Source organism: Helianthus annuus, chromosome 17 (assembly GCF_002127325.2).
Source record: "Helianthus annuus cultivar XRQ/B chromosome 17, HanXRQr2.0-SUNRISE, whole genome shotgun sequence".
Taxonomy (NCBI): Eukaryota; Viridiplantae; Streptophyta; class Magnoliopsida; order Asterales; family Asteraceae; genus Helianthus; species Helianthus annuus.
The window spans coordinates 177,636,558-177,653,156 of NC_035449.2; the positions used below are offsets into that span (position 1 = coordinate 177,636,558).

At 33.1% G+C, this 16,599-nt stretch overlaps 3 protein-coding genes across 3 annotated transcripts; 2 read left to right on the forward strand and 1 right to left on the reverse strand.

Moving 5' to 3' along the window:
- Positions 1 to 3,781: 3,781 nt before the first annotated feature.
- On the forward strand, positions 3,782 to 8,828 carry LOC110925257. Its single transcript, XM_022169220.1, has 9 exons — positions 3,782 to 3,794; positions 3,893 to 3,958; positions 5,464 to 5,586; positions 5,669 to 7,074; positions 7,311 to 7,620; positions 7,712 to 7,863; positions 7,941 to 8,163; positions 8,429 to 8,512; positions 8,698 to 8,828. Exons 1-9 carry the CDS (start codon positions 3,782 to 3,784, stop codon positions 8,826 to 8,828), a joined length of 2,508 nt encoding a protein of 835 aa, XP_022024912.1.
- A 130-nt stretch (positions 8,829 to 8,958) lies between these two features.
- LOC110922724 lies at positions 8,959 to 11,227 on the forward strand. The gene is made up of 6 exons (XM_022166946.2): positions 8,959 to 9,035; positions 9,121 to 9,219; positions 9,402 to 9,819; positions 9,894 to 10,074; positions 10,374 to 10,628; positions 10,712 to 11,227. The coding sequence occupies exons 1-6, from the start codon at positions 8,987 to 8,989 to the stop codon at positions 11,102 to 11,104; spliced, it is 1,395 nt and encodes a 464-aa protein (XP_022022638.1). The 5' UTR covers positions 8,959 to 8,986; the 3' UTR covers positions 11,105 to 11,227.
- Positions 11,228 to 11,930: 703 nt separating this feature from the next.
- Positions 11,931 to 14,232, reverse strand: LOC110925258 (protein FAR1-RELATED SEQUENCE 5-like). The gene is made up of 4 exons (XM_022169221.1): positions 13,952 to 14,232; positions 13,609 to 13,867; positions 12,726 to 13,289; positions 11,931 to 12,305 (listed from the first exon to the last, which is right to left on the reverse strand). The coding sequence occupies exons 1-4, from the start codon at positions 14,230 to 14,232 to the stop codon at positions 11,931 to 11,933; spliced, it is 1,479 nt and encodes a 492-aa protein (XP_022024913.1).
- Between the last annotated feature and the right edge of the window lie 2,367 nt (positions 14,233 to 16,599).

Here is a 16,599-nt window from a genome sequence, read left to right on the forward strand (position 1 = left end):
ACACGTCATTGGCCCTTATGTCAATTGGACATTCAGTATGCTTTCTTGCATGGTGACTTGAAGGAGACAATTTTTATGAAACAACCATAGGGGTTTGTCGATCCTCAAAAACCAAATCATGTGTGCCTTTTACATAATTCCCTTTATGGGCTCAAACAAGCACCTCGCGCATGGTTTGAAAGACTCTCAGCAGCTTTGACTGCTCTTGGCTTCCGGTGTTCTAAAACAAATCCCTCTTTTTTTATATACACACACAATGGAACATTTTTGTATAAGCTTGTCTATGTAGATGACATTGTTTTGACAGGAAACACCAACAATGCAATTAATCATATTGTCAGGAGTCTCAGCCAATCTTTTACCATACAAGACATGGGATCCTTATCTTATTTCTTGGGGATTGAAGTGGTACGCACTAGGTCTGATCTTCTCCTCTCTCAAAAGAAATATACTACTGAATTGATTGCTCGGGCAAACTTATCACATTCCAAAACGGTTCCCTCACCGTGCACTACCAGTGTCTCACTTTCTCTTGGTGACAATCCCCTATTTGCTGATCCAGTTAAATACAAGCAAATGGTTGGAGCATTACAGTATGTTACTCTCTCTCGTCCTGAGATCACCTATGCAGTCAACAAAGTTTGCCAGTTCATGTACTCTCCTGCAGTCAACAAAGTTTGCCAGTTCATGTACTCTCCTACTTACAATCATTGGTCTAATGTTAAACGTATTCTACGGTATTTACATGGGATGTTTGATCATGGTCTTTTGGTCTCCAGTACTTCTTTTGTTTTACATGCTTATACTGATGCCCACAAGTTAACCGCCTTTTCTGATGCGGACTGGGTTGGTTGTCCAGATGACCGTCGATCCACAGAGGGATATGCCATCTATTTGAGGTTAAACCTTGTTTCTTGTTCAGTTAGGAAGGAATCAAAGGATTGTCTCTAGGTCATCCACTGAAGCAGAATACAAGGCCTTTGACAATACAGTTGCTGAATTAACTTGGCTTGAAACATTGTTGGCTGAATTTCATGTTTCTCTTAAGATACCTCCGTTCGTTTTGGAGCCGAGGGTCTTTCTAGAAGCAGCCTCTCTATCCCTAGGGATAGAGGCAAGGTCTGTCTACATCCCACCCTCCCAGACCCTATAAGTAGCTTTGCTATTTGTGGGATTTACTGGGTATGGTTGTTGTTGTTGCTGTCTGAAGATACCTCCGATTTTATGGTGTGATAATTTGGGTGCTACATATCTTTCTGCCAATCCAGTCTTCCATGCCAAAACAAAACATGTAAAAGTAGATTTTCACTTTGTAGGTGAGAAAGTTGCAAACAAGAAGTTATTTGTTCAGTTCATTTCTACATATGATCAAATTGCTAATATCTTCACAAAACCTTTATCTTCAGATCGTTTCCTCTTCTTGAAGTCCAAGCCGAAAGTCCGGTCCCGACCTTAGTTTGAGGGGGAATATTAGTTGATATATGTCTTAGCATGGCCCGACCCTAAGCTGATTATAGCTGGCCCTAATCATTGTAATCCTAGTATATATATATATATATATATATATATATATATATATATATATATATATATATATAGGGGAAAGATAAATCGAAAACCCACTTGAGTTGAGAAAACCCAAATAAACCCTATGTAACATTTTTATTTTTTTCTAAAAAAAATAGGGAATGTAATATAAATGTACACGGACCTATTTATGAAAAAAAATGTAAAAAACACTTACTATTTTTTTTTTAAAAAAAATGTTGAAAATTTGTATGTTACATTTTTTTTGGACATATATATTATGTAACCTGAAATTTTGTAACATTTTAAAAAAAAAACTACTTGGTGTTTTTTTGTGTTTCTTTTTTTAAAATGTTCAAATATATGTATATTACATTTCCTATATTTTTTTAGAAATGTTTCTTGAGTTTACATGGTTTTTTTACAAAGGTTTTCTGAGTTTTCTCAACTCAAGTGGGTTTTCGATTTATCCTTCCCCTATATATATATATATATATATATATATATATATATATATATAGGGGAAGGTTCATTTGAGAAGAAATTTAATGTGAGAAGAAAAAGAAGAAAGGGCATATTAGTCAAATGTTATTTCATTTATAACTCATATTATTAATTTTTCTCTCTTTAATTAATTAGTTAACAAATCATTAATTATCCTACATATAGGGGCTGTTTGGCAACCCTCTTAATGAATCATTAAGAGGTTCCCCTCTTATTCGGACAGAGGTATATTTGTTTGGTTGGCAAAAACACTAGCCTCTTAATGGCATCATTCAGTCTGTATCATACAGATTTCAGATGTTGCTGAATGAAAAAAAAAAGACTATTGTTACCCTCCTCCTCTCATCAGCCAAGAACTACACCTTTCACCTCTCATCAGCCAAGACCTCCGCCCCCACCCCTCTCCTCACCACCGAACGCCTCCCGCCGCCCTCCTCCTCCCTCTCCTCACCACCGAACAGCCGCCTCCTCCCTCTCCTCACCACCTCCCGCCTCCCGCCGCCTTCCTCCTCCCTCTCCTCACCACCGAACGCCTCCCGCTGCCCTCCTCCCTCTCCTCACCGCCGAACAGCACCCAGGTTCGTTTTCTTGGTTATTTTTTTTTTATTAAACTGATTTTTCATTTATTTATTTTACTCATTGAAGATCGTCTTGTTGTTGTTGAAGATCGATGGTGGGTGTTGTGGTGGTGCAACGGTGGTGGTGACGGTGTAGTGGTGGTGGTGGTGGTGACGGTGGAGTTGCAGTGGTGTTGATGGTGGAGGGATGGGGATGGAGATGGTTTAGGTAGAGAGAGAGAGAGAAAGTTCTGGAGGTGAGGGATGAGACGAGGAATTGAGGATGGAGAAAGTTCTGAGGAATTGAGGATGAACATGTAATGGTTTTTTTAATTAAAAGGGGTAAAAATGTCATTTTACACAGTCATTCAGATGTGCAACCAAACAGCACTTTACTGGTTCAGAGCCTCTTACCCATTCATACATCTTATTCATTCAGCACTTATTGATTCAGATGTTGCCAAACAGCCTCATAATCTACAAAACCTACACATATCAACTTTTCCTACATATACCCTACACATTATAGAATTTTATCCTACACAGTCGAAATTTATCCTACACACATCGAAATATATCATACACAACTCGTAATTTATCCTACACAACTAGTAATTTATTCTACACTTTAAATTAATTTTTTTTTTTAATTTGGATATATTTTGAAAAGGAGTTACAAATTTAATTTAGCTAGTTATTAAATTGGAAGAATACAAATTAATGATTTGTGTAAATTTACCAATATACCCTTATATTAAAATTAAATACAAATATTAAATGAAGTAAAATGAAGCATTCTTATTATTCTTATTGGTTAAAACTTCTTTTTTCTTCTTACAAAAAAATTATTCTCATTTGAACCTTCCACTATATATATATATATATATATATATATAGAGTTAAGTTCTTGTAAAAATAAACTAAACATGCGAACCGTACGAATGGCACTTTTTGGCGGTGGCAATTTTGTAATTAAACATATAGTACAGTTTGTCTTTTCTCCTGCATATTTCGGCGGTGGCAGCGGTGGCAATTTCGTAATTAAACATACTCATACAGTTTGTCTTTTCTTATTTCCTTCCTTTTTCAACAAAAACCATCATTTCAAAAAATCAGAGTCCAAAAAAACTTCAAAATGCTCTGATTCAAAGTCTCCAAAAATCTTCAAAAACCCTTCGATTCTTCCATTAGTCATGTCTACAAAAGGTAATTTCAACTTCAATGAAGCATTTGTAGGGTAATTTTGAATCAGTTTTTTTCTCAATCGTTATTCACCTGATCTTTTTTTTGGGTTTTTTTTTTAGAAAACACAGATGCTACAATAACGATGAAGGATAACAAAGAAAAAAAGTCTAAAACCGCTGATTCTGGTATTGATATTGATAATTTTGTTGCATTTGTAGTGTAATTTTGACTGAGTTGTTGACTGATACACTTTTAGGGTTAGTTTGATTTACTGTACAGTTGTTTTGGTTGTAGGGTAAATATTTTGCACCTGTAGGGTAATTTGGAGTGTTTTTTGATTTATTGTACTGTTGTTGTGGTTGTAGGGTAATTTTGTGCACTTGTAGGGTAATTATGAAATGAGTTGTTGCCTTATACACTTGTAGGGTAATTTTGTGCACTTGTAGGGTAATTATGAAATGAGTTGTTGTCTGATGCACCTGTAGGGTAATTTGGAGTCTTTTTTGATTTATTGTACTGTTGTTGTGGTTGTAGGGTAATTTTGTGCACTTGTAGGGTAATTATGAAATGAGTTGTTGCCTTATACACTTGTAGGGTAATTTTGTGCACTTGTAGGGTAATTATGAATGAGTTGTTGTCTGATGCACCTGTAGGGTAATTTGGAGTCTTTTTTGATTTATTGTACTGTTGTTGTGGTTGCAGGGTAATTTTGTGCACTTGTAGGGTAATTATGAAATGAGTTGTTGCCTTATACACTTGTAGGGTAATTTTGTGCTCTTTGTAGGGTAATTATGAATGAGTTGTTGTCTGATGCACCTGTAGGGTAATTTTGAGTGTTTTTTGATTTATTGTACTGTTGTTGTGGTTGTAGGGTAATTTTGTGCACTTGTAGGGTAATTATTAAATGAGTTGTTGTCTGATGCACTTGTAGGGTAATTTTGTGCACTTGTAGGGTAATTATGAATGAGTTGTTGTCTGATGCACCTGTAGGGTAATTTTGAGTGTTTTTTGATTTATTTGTACTGTTGTTGTGGTTGTAGGGTAATTTTGTGCACTTGTAGGGTAATTATGAAATGAGTTGTTGCCTTATACACTTGTAGGGTAATTTTGTGCACTTGTAGGGTAATTATTAAATGAGTTGTTGTCTGATGCACCTGTAGGGTAATTTGGAGTGTTTTTTGATTTATTGTACTGTTGTTGTGGTTGTAGGGTAATTTTGTGCACTTGTAGGGTAATTATGAAATGAGTTGTTGCCTTATACACTTGTAGGGTAATTTTGTGCACTTGTAGGGTAATTATGAATGAGTTGTTGTCTGATGCACCTGTAGGGTAATTTTGAGTGTTTTTTGATTTATTTGTACTGTTGTTGTGGTTGTAGGGTAATTTTGTGCACTTGTAGGGTAATTATGAAATGAGTTGTTGCCTTATACACTTGTAGGGTAATTTTGTGCACTTGTAGGGTAATTATTAAATGAGTTGTTGTCTGATGCACCTGTAGGGTAATTTTGTGCACTTGTAGGGTAATTATGAATGAGTTGTTGTCTGATGCACCTGTAGGGTAATTTTGTAGGACTTGTAATGTAATTTTGACTGTTACATTGATTTAGTGTACAGTTGTGCTTGTAGGGTAATTTTGTTGAACTTATAGGGTAATAGTTATCAATTAAAATATTGTATTTTGTATATTTAGTTTCTATAAAAAGGAGGAAAAGTCAGAGAACTCGCTCAAAATCACTTAAAAAATATAGCAATGATGCAACAAACCCTGTTTGCTTTGATGTTGAACAAATTGATGATGGACAAACATTAGCAGGTTAGAAAAGCTAAATTATGTAGATAAATAATCTATAGCAAATATTGCAATTGACGATTTTTTTACTCTGATGATGAAACAGAAAATATAGCAATGAAAAAGAAGGAAGATAGGAAAACACATCTTAAAAGAAAACAAACAACAGTTGTGATAGAGAAGGATGCTGCAAAACCTGTTGTGAAAGAGGATGCTGCGAAAGAAAAACCTGCTGTGAAAGAGAAGGAAGCTGCCAAAGAAACTGCTGTTGGGAAAGAGGACGCTGCGAAAGAAAAACCGGTTGTTAAAGAGAAGGAAACTGCCAAAGAATCTGCTTTTGTGAAAAAGGATGCTGCGAAAGAAAAACCTGCTGTGAAAGAGAAGGAAGCTGCCAAAGAAACTGCTGTTGGGAAAGAGGACGCTGCGAAAGAAAAACCGGTTGTTAAAGAGAAGGAAACTGCCAAAGAATCTGCTGTTGTGAAAAAGGATGCTGCAAAAGAAACTGCTGTTGTGAAAAAGAAGAATGTTGCAAGAGAAAAAACAGTTGTGAAGAAGAAGGACGCTGGAAAAGAAAAGCCTGTTGAGAAACAAGACGCTGCAAAAGATAAAAAAGTTTGTGAAGATGACACTCGTAAAAGAAAGCAATTAGACTCACAAGACGATTTTGAGTCTCCAGTTAAACAGTTGAGAACTTCAAAATCTACACCGGTAAAAACTGCTATGGAACATAAATATAGTAGGAAAAAAAAGAGGAACAATAAAGATGAGCAAGTTTGTGAAAAGGGGAGTGGAAAAAGAACAGAAGTGGATTCTCAAGACGATTTTCAATCCCCTATTAAGACCAGAAAAAAAACACCTCAGAAAGAATTCCAACAAAGGAAATTTGTAGAATTCACTAGAAATACCCTACACATGAAATGCAAGTCATCTGGTCTATTGGATGCTATAAGTTCACTTTCGGATGAACAAAAAAAAGCTGTGAAAGAAATGGGGTTTGAAGCTTTACTTTCACTGAAGATAAATTTTGTACCAACAATGTTAGGATATTGGTTGGTAATGAACTACGATGAAGACAGGCAAGAGATCAATACTGGAAATCATCGAATAAAAATAACATCAAAGTTAGTAGAAGAATGTCTCGGAATACCAAGGGGTAAGATTACAGTGCTTGAGAAGAACAAACCTAGAAAAGGTGTTGGTGAGAGAGTTGATGAATTTAAGAATCAATTTGATACCACGAAAATCAGTGTGATAAAAGTGATTGATCTGATAAAAGAATCTTCACAAGCAGGAAAGTTATTCAACACAAACTTTCTTGTTGTGGTGAATACTTTGTTAGGAGAAACAACACAGTCAACAACAGTCAACCAAAGGTTTATAATTGGTATTGAAAACGATTCAGAAATACCAAATATGAACTGGTGTGGCTACATGCTCGAATGTTTAAGAAGATCAAAGAAAAAGTGGAAAGGAGGAATTGATCAATTCACTGGCCCAATAATATTACTTGCGGTATGATAATTACTCTGTTAATTAATATCATATATTGTTATTTGTTATAATTCTGTTAATTACCCTACACATTGGTATAATTACCCTACTGATAAGATCAACTGTTGTTATTTGTTTTAATTCTGATAATTACCCTACACATTTAAATAATTACTCTACTTATAATTTGTAAATAATATAGCTATTTTTTATAACTAATTTAATTTAAAACTTTTATTTCGTTAAATTAATGGCAGGTAATATTCGCACATTCATACTTCAAGAGGCACAAAAAAACAAGTTTTAAAGTTGAAACACCAGCAGTGAAGTATATCACAACGGAGCTACTCAACAACTTGCAAAAACATTTCTACAATAATGGCCCATTGACAGACGATGAAGAAACCGATGACGATGTAGAAATGAATGAAAATCCGAAAAGTGTTGAATCTGATACGGAAGATAAAAGCAAAAAGAATGTTCAAGTTTCAAATGTTGAAGAACCTATTGGTGATAATACAAATGAAGAAGGTCGCAATGAACCAAATGATGATTTCACAACATCATGTATGTAATTTCATATAATTACACTATTATGCAATCAAAAGATCAAAAAAAAACTATTTTAACCAATTGTTGTTTTACTTGTTCTATGTAGTGCCTTCTACAAGACTGTCCGATTCAACTTTTGACATCAATAAATTTGAGATTGGAACGTCGACGCAAAAGCTTTTCAATTATTGTGCTACACCATTACAAGTATCTGGATTATCATCCTACTTAGGCCCTGATTATAGATCAAATGAAAAGGTAATAATTACTCTACAAACAAAAACTACGCTATCAATTCAAATAGTTACTATACTTATATATTTTTCATTGTGTAGCAATGGTTGATTACTCTTGAAAACCATATGGAAAAATTTGAGGAGTTAAAAGAAGTAATTAATCAAATGGTGAAGGAGGGAAAATCAAAGTTTCCATGGAATCAAAATGTACAAGACATGTGTAAGGAATGGGAAGCCAAATATCCGTTGAGTCAAAGTACAAATGATGATACTAACATCATCAATTTGGATGAACCATCAATGGAAAAAGTTGATGAAGAAGGTACATATTTACACTTGCTTTATAAAATAGCTATCCTACAATTAACATATAGGCTTAACATATATTGTTAAAATTCTGTTAATTACCCTACACATTGGTATAATTACCCTACTGATAAGATCAACTGTTGTTATTTGTTATAATTCTGATAATTACCCTACACATTTAAATAATTACTCTACTGATAAAATGAAATGTTATTTGTTATAATTCTAATAACTACCTATCCTACAATTAACATATGTATTATTTGACAAAATTGAAGGTGTCTTCAACAAAGAAGCAGAGGTTGAACAAACAATGAAATCACATCATGAAGAAAGAAGTCTAAATGATGGTGGGCTAGAAGGTATAATTACTCAACTAATAAAAATCATATATTGTTATTTGTTATAATTCTGTTAATTACCCTACACATTGGTATAATTACCCTACTGATAAGATCAACTGTTGTTATTTGTTATAATTCTGATAATTACCCTACACATTTAAATATCCTACAATTAACATATGTATTATTTGGCAAAATTGAAGGTGTCTTCAACAAAGAAGCAGAGGTTGAACAAACAATCAAATCACGTCATGAAGAAAGAAGTCTAAATGATGGTGGGCTAGAAGGTATAATTACTCAACTAATAAAAATCATATATTGTTATTTGTTATAATTCTGTTAATTACCCTACACATTGGTATAATTACCCTACTGATAAGATCAACTATTGTTATTTGTTATAATTCTAATAACTACCTATCCTACAATTAATATGTATTATTTGACAAAATTGGAGGTGTCTTCAACAAAGAAGCAGAGGTTGAACAAACAATGAAATCACGTCATGAAGAAAGAAGTCTAAATGATGGTGGGCTAGAAGGTATAATTACTCATATATTGTTATTTGTTATAATTCTGTTAATTACCCTACACATTGGTATAATTACCCTACTGATAAATTGAAGGTGTCTTCAACAAAGAAGCAGAGGTTGAACAAACAATGAAATCACGTCATGAAGAAAGAAGTTTAAATGATGATAAGAATAAAGATGGTGGGCTAGAAGGTATAATTACTCAACTGATAAAAATCATATATTGTTATTTGTTATAATTCTGTTAATTACCCTACACATTGGTATAATTACTCTACTGATAAGATCAACTGTTGTTATTTGTTATAATTCTGATAATTACCCTACACATTTAAATAATTACTCTACTGATGAAATAAGATCAACTATTACAGGTGATAATGCTTCAAAAATAGTTGATGGTAATGAAGGTGATGATGGTGAGAATGAAGTTGCTGAAAACGATCAACCAGAACAAGGGACAACGGAAACATTACTAAATGAAATGGTGATTAGATTGCAAGAAACAGAAGAACAACATTTAAAGGATCAGTTGGAAGTAAATCCTATTGAAGGTGAAAACGAAAACAAAATACAGTCAATTCTCGACACATTTCCATTTCTTCAAGTACCCATCACCCAAGAATCAACTGAAAGCCACACTACCCCTGAACAAACAAAAGAAAAGAGAATAATTAAGCCAACTTCTGCATATAAATCACCTTACGTTAACCGGAAAGTTGAACTTGGAACAAAGCTGAGTGATGATGAACAATTGATAGTAGATTACATATTTTCTCCAGCAGATGAATTGTAAGTACTATTTTAGTAGTTTGCAAATGTTGTTCATATATCTTATTAATATTCTATCTTTTTTAAAACAACAGGAAGTTTGTATACAAGTCAGTTTATGGGACAGATTCAATCAAAGTGGTTTTTGAAGCAATGTTTGATGGTATAAAAATTACATCAGTCCTCATAGACAATTGGGCCGAAGTGCTAAACAATGAAGAAAAAATGAAAAGCCGGTATTCTCTTAGTAGGTTTTTTTGCTCATCGCTTCTATTGGTACGTTTTCAGACTTACTCTTTTATAAATTGTTTTGCTATTATGTAGATTATTCTGTTTGTGCAAAGATTCATTGTTATTGTTATATTTCATACAATTACTCTACCTATAGCTATAATTACTCTACAGATAAGAACAACTGTTTTTATTTTTAATAATACTGATAATTACCCTAGACATTGATATAATTACTCTACTGATATTATTTCTACAAAAAAAAAAATTACTCTACAGATAGCTATAATTACTCTATTGAAATATCAACTGTTGCGATTACTTTTGATATTGTGAATTTACAGTTAAAGGCTCATTATGCACCTACAACCACCGATGAAGTTCGACTTTTGATGTTCACGCAAAACTTGGATCAATGGCTTGAACAGTTTAAGGTCAAATCGATAAGAGATTTCGACCTCCTGTTTTTCCCCATTTTAGCTTCAGAACATTATTACGTCCTGTGTTTCAATCTGAAGACTTCTAAAATTGTGTTGATCGATAACAGCAAAATGGGTAAAAAATTCCATGATAGATATCAAGGGATCCCTAATATGTTGGTATGACTAATAATAACTTTACAGTTTTACTAACATATTTTATTTTTGAGAAACTAACATATTTTATTTTTGATATATTGTAGAGAAATGCATTGTGTGACTACCTTGAGCTGAAGAAGATTAGATTCGCCAAAAAAACACTAAGAAAGGCAATCATCAAAAGATTGGAAATGCCATGGAGGACAGAAGAAAACTACATAGATTGTGGCATTTATACAATGCGCCATATGGAAACTTATTTTGGTGAAGAAAACTGGGATTGCGGCTTCTTATCAAATGAGAAATTTCATAAACCTCAAATTTCTGAGTTGAGGAAGAAATTCTTGACCAAAATGCTGTTGTCAGAAATCAACACCATGAAAGATGATCTTATAAAGCATGCCCTTGAATATGAAAAGATGGATGATAAAGTTAAGGCAGAACATCAAAAAGATTTGAAGGAAAAGATGGATCAAAGGCAAAAAGACTTTGTTTGAATGTTTGTTTCAATTTGCAGTTTTAAACTCATGTTTAATGTTTGGATTTAACTTCTAGACGTGTGTTCTTTTTTAATATGTTTGAATACTGTTGAACTTTATTTTAGAATATGTTTTGTTTCACTTTATGCATTATGATAATTATGCTTCAGATTGATATAATTACTCTACTGATAACTACAACTGTTGGTATTGTAATAATTCTGATAATTACCCTACACATTGTTATAATTACTCTACAAATTGAAACAACTGTTATTATTTGTTATAATTGTCATAATAACTCTTCTTCTTTGTTATAATTGTGTTATAACTGTTGGTATTGTCATAATTCTGATAATTACCCTACACATTGTTATAATTACTCTACACATTGATATAACTACTCTATGGATAAAATCAACTGTAGGCATTGTTATGATTCTCTTAATTACCCTACACATTCATATAATCCAATAATTACCTTACACATTGAAGAAGAATATTAAACTTTAATCCAATATAAAAAAACACTGCAAAATCCAAAAATCCTTAAGATCAATTAAAGTTTACAAAATTTCAAAAATATAAAAAGCTATTTATCTGTAGAAACTGCACCCTCAACAACTGGACGAACAAGTGCACTGCATGTTCGAATATCATGACCCACCATCCCACATACCTTACATCCTCGATGCCTTTTCCCCATACGACTAGCTGCTTTCTCTTTTTTGGATTTAATTCTCCTGTGTGATCCACGTCCCTTGTTTCTAATACCAGGAGGAAGTTTAACAGTTGATGTTGATGGTAGATTATATCCAAGAAGAGAAGCCATCATATCTTTTTTTTAAAAAACCAGCCCAGTCTTACTACTCTCATCTGCCTTTTGAATCATTCCTTTCAGTTCATCTCTAATCTTGATCAGTTCTTCATTATTTGAAAAAAATCGATTACAAAGGCATTCACTAGCAAGCATAATCTCGCGAACAACCTGATTTGCCTCATCAATATTGACATTCGAACTATCTTCCGCAAAAAAAGAACAATTGGCTCTATTTCTAACTGCTTCCCTTCTCCAACGCCTCAAAATGTACTTTTCAGGAATTTCTTCAATTTCAAACATTCGAATGACAAGGAAAACATGTCGACATAATAACCCGTATTGCTCAAATCTTTTACAAGAACACGAAGCAGAAAATTCATCATCAACTTTAGCTAATACCTGTCAAAATTTAAAAAAAGATGATAATTACCCTACATATGAAAAAAATTACTCTACTGATATATTCTATTTACAATAACTCTACTAAGAGAATCACAGTTTGTATTGTTATGAGATTTCATATAATTACCCTACAAGTGCACAAAATTACCCTACAGGTGTATAAGGCAACAACTCATTTCATAATTACCCTACAAGTGCACAAAATTACCCTGCAACCAAGACAACTGTACACTAAATCAATATAACCCTCAAAATTACCCTACAGGTGCATTAGACAACAACTCATTCATAATTACCCTACAAGAGCACAAAATTACCCTACAAGTGCATCATGCAACAACTCATTTCATAATTACCCTACAAAGAGATATAATTACTCTACTGATACATATGAAATCAAAAAAAAAAAAATATTACCTCAAAGAACCCATTTCCAAAAGCCGAAATATCTCTAATAAAGAACCTTGCATTCTCTCCTTCTTCTTTGACATTAACTGAAAAACATTTCTCAAAACTAGCAAGGATCTCTTCTTGAACATCAAAAAATATGGCCCTAGTATACAACTTATGAGCATGTACTTCAAGAGGAGAATCAGTCCAATTATCATACTCAGTATTACGCGTATCATGATCATTTTTTCGATGATTATATCTTTGAGCTTCAATTGCCATATCAAAATGACTAAAAAACTCTACAAGAGTCAATTGCGAGTTTGAAACACTACCAAAAAATTGATTTTCACTTTCAGACCTTGAAGTAGTACGCATAAGCCCTGACATAGGTTCATCACGATAAAAAGCAGGAATCCACATCGATCTTAAGTCAAACATACTTTCTAACCAAATATTCTGTAAAAGACCAAAGTCATGAATTATTTCTTGCCATTCCTTCTCAAACATTTCAGGTTCAATTGCATCTGTCCACACAATATTGCAAACACGACGTTTAAAAGTATCATCATTACACAATACATTCCCAACCTGTAAATAAATAAATGATCAATTAATAACTGCACACTTACTTAATTTGACAAAACAGTTACTTAATTACTCTACATTACTTAATAATTACCCTATGAACATAATTACTCAACACTTCCTCCACTACACAAAATTAGATAATTACTCTACAATAATAAATAATAACTCTATTCATATAAAGCAAGAAATAGATAAATTACTTAAATAAAACAAAAACTTTAGACATAATTACTTTACTTAACTCATGATCATAATTACTCTACACTAAATTCTACAGCCAAAATTACTTAATTACTCTAAATAAGTTACTCAAACTAACCTTATCCGCTACTTTCTTCATAATATGCCACATACATAATCGATGTCTACTATCCGTGAAAACAGTTTCAATTGCTGCCTTCATAGCGGCATCTTGATCCGTAACTACAACCTTTGGTTGATGACCAAATGCATTCAAAAAACATGTCAATAACCACACATAAGACTCAGTAGTTTCTTTTGCAATTAGACCAGCTCCAAGATTCACATTATGAAAATGATTATCAATGCCAGTGAACGGAACAAAAACCATTTTGTATCTGCCCAAAAAAATAAAGAATAAATAAGTAAAAAAAACTAATAATAACATTAAAAATCATAAAATAAATAGACTATAAACTTACTTGTTCGTTTTGAAAGTTGCATCAAATGATATTACATCACCAAAAACCAAATAATTCTGTTTAGAAACTTCATCTGCCCAAAATAACCCTGTCAAACAACCATTTGAATCTACAGTATATTCAAATGAAAAATCCCGCAGATATTCTTTCTTATTGGTCAATCTTTGAACAATCATTTCAGCGTCGTATTCTCCAATGAAACAGTTTAAATCTCTTTTAAAATTCTTGCAGTCCACAGCAGTTGCACCAACCTCTTCAAAACCACCATATTCGGTCCTCATGATGTTAAATGACTTTACAGGACCTAGGTTTAACGTTGACAAAGAATATATTCTCTTTTGTTTCATAACCGTTAAATTCCTTGATGACGGAACAAATTGCATATCTTCTTGAGAAATCAAAGTATGATTATGTTGTTCTACAAACCTATATAGATTATACGATTTGCCATCATCAGAATATAATGCAATATGTGCATTACAACCCGTACGGATAGAGGGCCTATTCCTACCCTTTCTTTGCTTTTTTCCATCTTTAACAACTTCTAGAACTCCATCAAACTTCTTAAATGGCTTATGACCCTCCTTTGAACATGTATAGTACTTATATGCAATGAAACCATTTTTTTCAGTTTGAGACCCCTTCCTTACACAAAATCCTCCTTTCTTGGCATAAATTTGATAAAACTCATATGCAGCATCCAAAGATGAGAAAACCATGCCAACAACCGGTGTTATAGAAGAAGGTACACTAGGTTTGAAAGTCCTTTCAGCAGAAGGCGACAAACGCTGAAAACCTGAAATTATACCTTCGATTCCAACATCTGAAATTAAAACAAATAAATAATTACACTTTAAATTATAAATTACTATACTGATGTATAATTACACTACAGATATGCATAAAATTAAAATAACTACACATAAATTATAATACTGATGGAGCAGTCCAACTACTACAAAATTACCCTACAACCACAACACAGTACACTAAATCAATATAACCCTCAAAATTACCCTACAGGTGCATTAGACAACAACTCATTCATAATTACCCTACAAGTGCACAAAATTACCCTACAAGTGTATAAGGTAACAACTCATTTCATAATTACCCTACAATTGCACAAAATTACCCTACAACCACAACAACAGTACAATAAATCAATATAACACTCAAAATTACCCTACAGGTGCATTAGACAACAACTCATTCATAATTACCCCTACAGGTGCACAAAATTACCCTACAACCACAACAACAGTACAAATAAATCAATATAACACTCAAAATTACCCTACAGGTGCATCAGACAACAACTCATTCATAATTACCCTACAAAGAGCACAAAATTACCCTACAAGTGTATAAGGCAACAACTCATTTCATAATTACCCTACAAGTGCACAAAATTACCCTGCAACCAAGACAACTGTACACTAAATCAATATAACACTCAAAATTACCCTACAGGTGCATCAGACAACAACTCATTCATAATTACCCTACAAGTGCACAAAATTACCCTACAAGTGTATAAGGCAACAACTCATTTCATAATTACCCTACAAGTGCACAAAATTACCCTACAACCAAGACAACTGTACAAATAAATCAATATAACACTAAAAATTACCCTACAGGTGCATCAGACAACAACTCATTCATAATTACCCTACAAGTACACAAAATTACCCTACAAGTGTATAAGGCAACAACTCATTTCATAATTACCCTACAAGTGCACAAAATTACCCTACAACCACAACAACAGTACAAATAAATCAAAAAACACTCAAAATTACCCTACAGGTGCATCAGACAACAACTCATTCATAATTACCCTACAAGTACACAAAATTACCCTACAAGTGTATAAGCAACAACTCATTTTATAATTACCCTACAAGTGCACAAAATTACCCTACAACCAAGACAACTGTACAAATAAATCAATATAACACTAAAAATTACCCTACAGGTGCATCAGACAACAACTCATTCATAATTACCCTACAAGTACACAAAATTACCCTACAAGTGTATAAGGCAACAACTCATTTCATAATTACCCTACAAGTACACAAAATTACCCTACAACCACAACAACAGTACAAATAAATAAAAAAACACTCAAAATTACCCTACAGGTGCATCAGACAACAACTCATTCATAATTACCCTACAAGTACACAAAATTACCCTACAAGTGTATAAGGCAACAACTCATTTAATAATTACCCTACAAGTGCACAAAATTACCCTACAACCAAGACAACTGTACAAATAAATCAATATAACACTCAAAATTACCCTACAGGTGCATCAGACAACAACTCATTCATAATTACCCTACAAGGGCACAAAATTACCCTACAACCAAGACAACTGTACACTAACTCAAAAAACACTCAAAATTACTCTACATCAGCGACGTTGATTTGTGGCTGATTCTACAAAATACAATCAGCTGATGTGAAATTATATCAATTCTAGAAATAAAAATAACACAAACCTTCAAAATTAGAGTTCAAATGTTCTTCAGCCATTGATGATAAAAACAACGAAACGATCAATAGAATAGAATTGGGGACATTGATTTGTAAGTATGTATGATTTGAGATGATGGAGAATCGTACTAAACCCTA